Source organism: Zerene cesonia, chromosome 26 (genome assembly GCF_012273895.1).
Source record: "Zerene cesonia ecotype Mississippi chromosome 26, Zerene_cesonia_1.1, whole genome shotgun sequence".
In the NCBI taxonomy this organism is placed as follows: domain Eukaryota; kingdom Metazoa; phylum Arthropoda; class Insecta; order Lepidoptera; family Pieridae; genus Zerene; species Zerene cesonia.
Window position 1 is genome coordinate 4,481,172 of NC_052127.1, and position 10,224 is coordinate 4,491,395.

The window sequence follows — 10,224 nt, forward strand, 5'->3', positions numbered from 1 at the left end:
ACACTATATTATAAACTTTTTTTATTTCAAATTTTTTATTCATTTTTGTTAATAAAGCCACTTACTATAAATTCAATGTACAAATACATTCTTCTAATTTTTATAACTCGATTTTATACTTGTTCAATGATTTTACTAAGCATTTTTTGGTTACAGGAGTAGAATAATCGATGGGACAACAGTTATCCAAGAGTGCTGTAAATCAAACCCGTCCACGCCTCCCTCTCTCGCTGAAGACAATGTTTATAGAACAGTGGAGTCAAGGTCCTTCTATCACACCGCGCCTATAACAGATATAACACTCGTAGAGGCAAACAAATGCTATTTGGTGAGCTCATCTGCTGATGGTGTGATAAATGTTTGGAAATAGTTTTGCTCATTGTGATGTATTTTTAACTGTCCTATGTGGATATATGTATATATTGTGCAATATATTGTTATTGGTTATTCGGTGTTTTATTTCTCATGTTTTCAAAATTTCAACCAACCTAAAACAAAAGCGGAAAATAAAAACCGGAAATGTTTGAATTATCATGCGTTTTCACTACTTATATTTTATTTTAGAACAGTGTTGTTCCATACAGTTATTTAACAGAGACGTTTCGATCGGTCAGTCACGCGGGAGGAACGAGCTCGAGCTACAACGCCATTAGATGAGCAACTCAGGACGCTACTTAGGGGTTACCGCGATTGTTTTAATTTCGTTTACTTCATTAATATGCATTCATAAGGGGACGGACGGGTGTCACAACTCACTATTACATTCATAGTAATATTAATTTGTTACAACCGCAATGTTTTTCGAATTTACTTCGAGATCTGTCGATCGATCTGTTGTACTACTGGATGCTTTATTTTTATACTGTGCTGTGAATATAGTAATGACTGCACTATAATCGTTTTTAAAAGAAGATTATCCTTTCAAAAAAAAACAAGATTTAATGAAACTAACTACAAAGGGAAAGGGTAACGGACCTACCAAAATCGATAAATTAGCAATTAATAAATACATTAATAAAAACAACATGTGTAATTTGAAATCATTTATTTCTGTACAATAATAATCGTAAAATAATTCATCTAATAACTATACAACAGTCACTTATGATAAAGTTATAAAAAAATATTAATTTCCTTAAATGCATTGACAAATAACATCATTATGTATAAAATTTTCACATCATTATTGAATTATTATATTTTCACGTAATAACACATATAAATAAAAGAAAATAAACAAATAGGTCAAAGTTTATCATTATTCTCATACTAACACTATTATCCATTGCACAATTTATATTAAAGATCTGATGATTATTTGATCATATATTTATTGAGCAGCTGTCATAATTCAATTTTCTTTTAAGAGATTATTAAATGATAATTGCTTTCACATTTGCACTAGCTTTATAATATACAATGAATATGAAGGGAAGAGAACACAACAAATAATATATTATATTTATATACTTTGAGCAGGCAAGTCATTCACATACTCTTTAATGAAATATTTACATTTAAGAAATTCAAATTTATAATCCAGAAGATAAAGTAAATTTTAACAAATTGTTCAAATACATTATACAGAAAAAAAGCTTCTTCATACTTGGAGGCATCATTCCTTTTCTGAAGAAAGTTTTAGTAAGTATATTACATATCTTTATTTGATTATTTCTTTACTTGTTTCTATGTCTAGATTTATACAATGACCTAAAGCAGTTAATTATGACATAGTGTCATAAAGTACACCCATAAATAATATTCCTTAAATATTGTTCAGTTTCATAAATTTACATGGATAAGTATGCTTTTTTATTACTTTTCTTTATCGCATTAGTTTATCACATTTCATAATATATTTGAGCCTACAGGAAATAGGAAATTGTATGACAACATAATTTTTGGTGTACATTGTTATGATAATAATTCATTTTCCATGTCTGTTACAAATGTCGTAATTTGCACTACATTTAAAAACGAAGAGAGTCTACACCTGATTTAACATTGCTGTTCTATTGTCTATGATTTACTTGTGCTACCTGTACTTTTGTCATCTGGTACGTCTTCTAATAACTTCTGTAGGTCAATTCCCGCAAACTTGGGGTCCTTTGCATTAGACGCATACTCCATAAACAAATCCTTCAAGAATTGCAAATCTTTTGACAGAGTTTTAACTTTTTCCTCCAGCATTTGGTTTTCTGCTTTTAATTTATTAACTCTAGTGAATGTCTCTTGTGTTCTCTGTTTTGATTTGAATCTACTTTTCTTCACTGCCTGAAATTCAATAGATAAAATATTATTTCTATTTCGATCATAAAGTGAAAAAAAAACAACAAATTTAGTCTGTTTTTGGTTGTTGTTACTTGAAAATTAAAATTTATGATTTTGGGTCATCAAACAAAGTTACGATCTTTTTGAACAAATAAATCATTAAATAAAATAAAAAAATACATATTCAACCTTGGGCTCTATCTTTTGTTATTGAAAGTGTAAAAAAAGTAGGTTTACGCATAGAGAAACAAAAATTGGATAGCCGAATCAGATCATTAAAATAATATTGTAGTATTGTATTGTTTAACCTTACCTCATTATTTCTATCTCTCTTTTTTCTATAATCGTCATCCTCATCGTCTGCATCGCTGACGCCTCGTTTCCCGCGTTTCACAGGAGGCATATTGTTGATATCTTGTAATATCATCAAAATAAATCAAATGCACTTCACTTAAATCTTTTCCTAAAATCTCTTGTTATAGTTTGAAGGTAAGTTACCGACAACAGTTATTCGCACCAGCCACCAATGATTGTAATCTACCTTAGAGTAAGTTCTGTTCTGGACTCTGGTAATTAAGCCAAGCTTAGTGTTAACTTTTCCTTATAAAATATTTGTTGTGAAATTTATATGATGACGCAATTTTTATTTTGCATTGCCCAGCGATTAGTGACCTCGAGGCTCTCCTCATGTCAACTGTCAAGTGTCTACTGTCAAGACTCATGTCAATTAGTCATAGCATTTTTTTACTCAGTACTGGCATGTCATAAATGGAGTCCGTCCCGGCTGTGAATATTGCCAGTATTATTTAATTAAAGTACACCCAGATTAAGGGGAAAATAATTAATTAAAAATGAAAATAAATCTTTATTAAGTTCACAAATACCATACAATTAAAAATGCCTCTCTGTCTTTCTAGCTAGAAAAATCCTGTGTTAAGGACGGCAGCTGCTTCTCCGGGTGTACATTTAAACAAAACAGAGTTTACATTACATGAAAAACAAAAAGAGCATAAATTATATGCTCGTAAATACAATTGTATTTACGAGATTATTAATTCGTTTGACGTAAGATTATCGAAAATATAGAAAACAATTATAACATTGCATCAGTTATTTAGAAACCATAGTCCAATTGGTAATAGTGATATGTGAAGCATGAATTGTCTACATACATTTATTTAAGTATTCATTGCAATAAATCATCTGATCAGCCTATTTTTTTCTTTAGTTGGCATTTTATTGTTGTTATTTATCGTTGCTATGATATTGCTATGATCCGGTTATTTTTTACGTAAATCACTAGCGTAAGTATCGCCCTTCCTATCAGAACAAATTTTGCCGTAAGTATCATGAAATAATTTTCGAGTCTAGTCATAGAGAGAAGTAATATTAATACGGAAGGTAGAAACAGTAGAAATAAAACCAAATTATATCAGACCAATCAATATATTTCCACTTTATGATAAATATCTAACAAAGTACGTAAATCTTATTTACACCAATGGAAGCATCCAATGCTAAACAATCTAATACTGTAACGCTAATCATTTCAATTATTACACAATATAGAAATAATTCAAATCTACGCGTCTATTATCAATAAAATTCATACAATATTATGTGTACCTTCTTCAATTACTACACGAACATAATTGTGGTTTAACTTTAAGAATGTTGTATGATGGGTAGGTTTGATATTTGAATTGCTCTGTTAATAGCATTTTAATGCATCGTTAATTCGTCATTAAAAATATAACTGGACTGTCGAAATACAACTCTGATACAATCAGCAATTTAGCTCGTAAGGGGCAATTCAAGTTTTAAAGTTAGATACAAGTCTACAACGTCACTTATCTATGTAAAAACAACATCCGGGTTCTTTATTTAAATAAAACTGTTTATTTCCAGCTTCCTCTCTCTTTCTCTTCAAGAATATCGGTCGCGAAAAAGGGAATTATGATAATCGCCGTCTTAACACTTAAAAAAATACCGACCAGATAAAATTGCTGCACTTATACAATACATGAAAAAAACTGACAAAACATGACTAAATACCACAAACAGCAAACACGCAACCTTATCACAGAATAGATAATAAAAATGAAAAAATCAAATGGCAGTCTTTATAAACTATAAATGCTCGTATTTATTTATTTAAAATAGAATAAAATGCTCTTTGAATTCCAACGACAAAAGTTTCAATAGAAAAATTAGTGCCTTTCAAAATTTACTGGACCAAAACTTGGTTATAATTCATTTATACCTCTGCATTGACAAACAAACCTTTATTCATATAAAAAACGTCTCGCAAATACATTGTCATTAAAAAAGAATCTATTTAATAATACATAACTACACTAAACGTGAAACAAGCATTTCAAATTACATTGATGAACGCCGTTGTCTATTCTTTTAGGTATATCAGGTAATTGATAATGCAAACTGCGATGTATATTAATAATCAAAAATTGTTAAGATCCAATAAAAACATTATTATTTGTTTTCATAATATACTTTAAATTATCTTATTAATAAAAACTATTTCAAATACTGTAAAATAGATAATTTTGTTAGGTGACTAATTTGTTGAATATCTAAGGCCATTTAGCACTGAAACTACGTTATAATAACAAGAAAGAATTAAAAAATTCAAATCAAAAATATTTATGAATGAAAATAAGTAGGCACTACGCACACACATATAATAAAAATATTTAACACGTTTATTATAAACAAACGATTTTGGTGTTAACGTTATGAAATCCATTACGGATACTACCCTACCTATATTCCAAATTATTTATGAAACTTATTGTTTGTTGCGTTATATCGGAAGTAGTTATGTTATCTATACAATAATATATTATCTATAGGTTCGTTCAATTTCATAATATTGTCTTGGTACACCATATTTTGTCAATCCCATTTGGTTGTTCATAAAAATATCGTTTTAAAATATGCTCTTTCATACTAATCTTAATTTACACTCTTCACAAATTCTTAAATTTTAACACATGTATGTACATTGTTTTACGCCATAATTTGTTTTATTTGGTGCTTGAAACGGTTAAAGGAAACTAAACCTTTAAATTGGTTATAGTCGTTTATGAAAGTGAGAGACATAATTCCAGCCCAAAATTAAGTAAAAAATTATTCATTTTTTACCAAATATAACTATATATTAATCCTATTCTTGTTGTTCGACTGATCAATTGACACAACAACATTTAGCTGTATTCACATGTTATGTCATTTTTATTTGTTTCGTCTGAATAAAAATATATCAGACAGTACGGCTATGCCTTATCTGTAACTGGCCAATTACGAAAAAAAAAATCGAATATATTTGGCACAAAATAAAAGGCTACACTTTTGATCCGCATTTGTGCTCCCAAGTCACACATTTCACTTATTGAATTAGATTTAATAGATCTAAAATAGATTCGATTTAAAATGCTAGATTAAAGACAAATCCGTAACAGGAACATTAAAAAAAAATGTTTATTTTGATACATGGCTTGCACTGATGTTATTTGAAACTTATATTTTTTACACTTAAAAATGGCAAAGGTCATTGGGCATACCTACTTGATTCGGTTCATGAAAGGATGCGTACAGGAACCAAATACATTCTATTTTATAGTACTTGTCTTATTTTGTGATAGAGTGAGAAATGTTTGTATTTTTATTTTAAATGCATTTCTTTTTTAATCATGGGACTTCTCCCATGATTAAAAAAGATATATAAATATATATCACATTATTATATTCTTTGCCTTTCAAAGCTCTTTAACTTTTTTTATTATGACTCACCCACGATCTACAAGAATGCGACTATTACCATTGTGTTGTAGGTAGGGTGTAGGTAAAGTTAATAAGCACAATAAGCCCTCATTCGTTTGTGTACGCCGTAGGACAAGATACGGAATGAAATGCCCAGTGACCTTTAGGACAAAATGCATGGCAACATTCACTGTTTACCCTAAGTTTTACTACAAATTCAGTTTAATAAAACAAATATGTAATAACATCATGTAAATAAAAATGTAATTTTATTCTTTTCCAATTTAATAACACGTAACAATAGAAACCCACGAGATAGTTACACTATCAATTAATACTATTAATTTAGAAGCATTATTTCATGTAGTACTAAGCTCACAACTTGTAAAGATGATTTTGTAATGATAACAGACTTCCTACCTAATTGGCAATTAGTCAAAAAACTTTTTTATTTTTGGGTTTAGCAATTATAACCGTGACAGCTGTCACTTGTCAACATAACTTGAAATAATTTAACGTAAGCGTCGGTTTATAGCTTTTATAGAAAGTATTTACTCACTATAAAAATATTCGGAATGGATAGGTAGGTAACGAAAATGCACTACTATGCGATTCAACTAGAAATAGGAAAGTCAAGCAGGAAAGTTATAAAATGATCTAAATTGAATTTGCTTAGAAATCCTCTTTGCATCAATAATGGTTTAAATTTTTTGTCTGACTCTACATCAATTAAATAAAAATGTTACTTGTATTACTAATTTGTTTGAATTAATACTAATTATGTCACAATGGCGTAGAATCTATAGTATTCTTAGCGGAATCGCATACTATGACAGTTCCTACCTAGTACCTACTAGATCTGCCTCGTTCTTCACATAAAAACAACCAGTATGACATCCGTCCAAGTAATAAAATTTTTAAGACATACCTAATTGCCATTTTAAAAAACCAACCAACAAATACTAAAATTGACTCAATCCGTACCGAATAGTAACGTAAGCTCATTCTTGAGCAGCGAATGACACACGTATTTTTAAACGTAGAAAGAGATCGTTTATCCCTAGAAGTAAATATAAGAACGTCACAATGAAAAACACGATTAAATTTCATTTATTAGCCTACATCTAAATCCGACTAAGCTAATGAACAGGATTTCCTTAATTTAGTAAACAGTCGATAGTATCGCAATGACAAAAATTACATTAACTATAATAATATTATCATTTTAAGTCTTTTGCCCGCTTCAATTAAACTTTTTTCAACAAGATAATAGATAAATAATTTTGATTTTTATTTCTTAGCCTCGTGAAAGATTTGTCGTAGATTTTTATTTTAGAAATAACGTTCACTTGTAGTACCATGTAGTTTCTTTTGTCTAATAAATTTTCTTTCATTTAAAAATTAAAGTGCTTTTCAATAATATTCTTTATAATAATATAAATAAACGATAAGAGCAGTTTCGTGTTGCAAAAACTCGTAAGATGACATATGCATCAATGTTGTCAGACGCAAATTCAAAATTGACATTTCGAACTTCAAACTCTTAAAATCATTGTTTCTGAGTTTTTTTTAATGTTACGCCCATAATAATTATTCATTGCGGCGGTTGCATTTGCACTTTGCGACACTGACACAGCCATTTTATAATTCTAGCGTTTCTCTCGACAACGCTAGGCGGTTCGGTGTTGCGGTATATTTGTTTCTGAACTCCTGGCCCTTGGACCTGTGAATAAAAATGTGATTTGATGAGTCATAATTTAGTACATTTTTAAGTAGTAGTATCAAGTATAAAGATTTAAGTAAGAGGTGTTAGGTGCTATTTATTTTTATTTTTATTTATTATCCAAACAACAATGAAACAACATAAATGTTCAGGTTTGTACTAAAGAAAAAAACCACTGAGAATTAAATGCGTATACAAATAACTTCACAATATGACAATTCCGCTTACAACTGTCTAATTAAGTAGGTGGTTTATACCAAAACAACATTATCATATAATTATGTTACTATAATTTGGTCAAGTAAAAATGCCTAAGTTTACATTTTAAATCAATTTTAGTAATACTTTTTCTTCAAGTTTACATTACTTATATATATATATTTTGGACATAACAATATGGGAAGCTGCAACCGCTCACCGTGTAATCCGTGGTGGCCAGCTGGTTGGAGTCGACGGTGGACGCGGAAGAGAAGAACACCGGACTGTCCGGGTCCTCGTCCCGGACGAGCGCGTCGTACGTGCGCGGCTCGAGGCCGAGCCGGTCGAAGAACAGCTGCAGCCGCGCCGAGTCCGACGACGGGCTGTCCGGCGAGTCCGAGCCCTCGCACGGCGCCGACGCCGGGCTGCGTCCGTCCGTGCGTCTGTATCTGAATAATAAAGACGAAATTAAATTGGCTCTAGGGAAGAGACATTTTATTAAAACAGTTTTTGATAAACAATACAGTTGAATTAAGAACCTTCTTCGTTTTTTGGATGGTCGATTCAAATATGATAGAGTTGAATACATATGTATAAAGTACGTGTCACATTGTTTGTCCGCGATAGACTCATAAAGTACTCGACCGATTTTAATCAAATTTGAAGTTTATGTGCAGTTTGATTCTACTTAAAAGATAGGATAGTTTATATTATTTCAATTACGATAAATGTCTACCCGGAGCGAAGCCGGGGCGTACAGCTTGTAATATATAAATTTTTGTTAGTAAGGTAGTAATTTATGATACATTATTCCTATCATAGACCAACAAGGTTAAAAATAAGTGAATAATAGAAAATTGTTAACTTATAGAATACCAAAGATCTGCCCCCGTTTTTCTGATTAGCGCTATCAAACATATAAACTAACATTTATTTTCGCTTTATATTTTTAACACAGATAATTAATATCTAATACCTATCAGATATATCTGATTTGGAGCGTAGAATCGGTCGCGGTCGTCTCTGCTTGTAGCGCAGACATCGCTGCCTCTTAAATGTACCTAGCGGTGATGTCACTTCCTCCGCTTGACAGATCTGAAATATATAGGTATTTACTGTTGTTTATTTATTTATTTGTTAAATTTAGTCCATTTTTGATTTTTCGAACATCAAGCTATATTTTAAGAACTGTTATGTCTATTGTCATCAGAATGTTTTATCTTACCTGTGGCGCGTTAACATAGTCCTGTTTGTCATCTATCCGAGTGCGCAAGCGCACCTCCTGGTATTGCGGCTGCTTGCTAACAACCTCCGTGTTTGGCTCTTGGTATCTGATAAAAATATTTATTTCCTCATTATTATATGACGGATATAGAAGAATATACCACACATATACGGTTTAAAAACAAGATTAATTATCATACAAACAGCTAAAGCTTCTTTGGAATAAAACATAATTTATATAATTTTTTTAAGTATACAAATAATTATGTATTGTAAAAAAAGATACTGTCGTCCCCGAGAAGGAAGATACCACTTCAAATTCTGATTCAAACGTAAAAAGAATCACGTAAATCGGTTGAATAGCCATGTATTTATCAAGTAACAAATAGGCCAAAATTCTAATTAAGGACTTCCTTCGTTTTTGGCAACGGCTGAATACAAACAATATACAAGAATAAGAACAAAATTTGGTCTACACAATTATATTCTACCTGCAATAATCTATCCATACTTTACACTCATATATGCACCATGGAATTATATTGTCTATGATTCATTCCATAGATAACACATAGACAAGCATACCTGGGATAATCCCGCGTCGCAGTGTATTCCTTTCTGCCAACATTCAGACACTTGAGGGGGGTCTTGTATGAGCAGTCATAGTCCCCATAGTCGTACAGAGGCGGTTCGTCTTGAAATTGTGGTGGGGGTGCGCTTGCCTAAGAAAAATCGATAAAATTTTGACTACGGAATAGAAAACCAGAATAAATGCCAACCTAATTGCCTGAAAACGTACCCATATCGTGGAAATCACTATACATATCGAAGCGTGCTATGGACATGTGATTTAAAATAGTATTTTATAGTTAATTCAGCCTTTGATGTGAATGACGTGAAAAAACATTTTTTTTTCATCAAAACCGCCGCAAGGAAATTGGCTTTCAAATGAAAAAGGATCCATTTGAGATCTCCAATGGCACAGATAGACGTGGACGTCACCATTATAACTTTGAAAAAAAAAA

The 10,224-nt window shown here is 31.0% G+C and overlaps 3 protein-coding genes and 1 long non-coding RNA gene across 4 annotated transcripts in view; 1 reads left to right on the forward strand and 3 right to left on the reverse strand.

The window, feature by feature from the left end:
• The window catches only part of LOC119837187 (phosphoinositide 3-kinase regulatory subunit 4), an 18,631-nt gene extending 18,190 nt beyond the window's left edge, over nt 1-441 (forward strand). The window contains exon 24 of the mRNA XM_038362710.1: nt 141-441. Coding sequence (XP_038218638.1) covers nt 141-370 — 230 coding nt within the window. The 3' untranslated portion in view covers nt 371-441. The remainder of the gene's footprint in view (nt 1-140) is intronic.
• Nucleotides 442-1,030: 589 nt separating this feature from the next.
• Nucleotides 1,031-2,978, reverse strand: LOC119837056 (CCAAT/enhancer-binding protein gamma-like). Its single transcript, XM_038362545.1, has 2 exons — nt 2,585-2,978; nt 1,031-2,274 (listed from the first exon to the last, which is right to left on the reverse strand). Exons 1-2 carry the CDS (start codon nt 2,696-2,698, stop codon nt 2,020-2,022), a joined length of 369 nt encoding a protein of 122 aa, XP_038218473.1. The 5' UTR covers nt 2,699-2,978; the 3' UTR covers nt 1,031-2,019.
• Nucleotides 2,979-3,701: 723 nt separating this feature from the next.
• Nucleotides 3,702-6,027, reverse strand: LOC119837108. Its single transcript, XR_005288134.1, has 2 exons — nt 4,114-6,027; nt 3,702-4,069 (listed from the first exon to the last, which is right to left on the reverse strand). It is a non-coding gene; the product is annotated as an uncharacterized LOC119837108 (long non-coding RNA).
• A 264-nt stretch (nt 6,028-6,291) lies between these two features.
• LOC119837188 overlaps nt 6,292-10,224 on the reverse strand; it is a 43,847-nt gene continuing 39,914 nt past the window's right edge. Inside the window, exons 12-16 of the mRNA XM_038362712.1 lie at nt 9,785-9,916; nt 9,201-9,306; nt 8,952-9,070; nt 8,196-8,424; nt 6,292-7,777 (exon numbers count right to left, since the gene is read on the reverse strand). Coding sequence (XP_038218640.1) covers nt 7,649-7,777; nt 8,196-8,424; nt 8,952-9,070; nt 9,201-9,306; nt 9,785-9,916 — 715 coding nt within the window. The 3' untranslated portion in view covers nt 6,292-7,648. The remainder of the gene's footprint in view (nt 7,778-8,195; nt 8,425-8,951; nt 9,071-9,200; nt 9,307-9,784; nt 9,917-10,224) is intronic.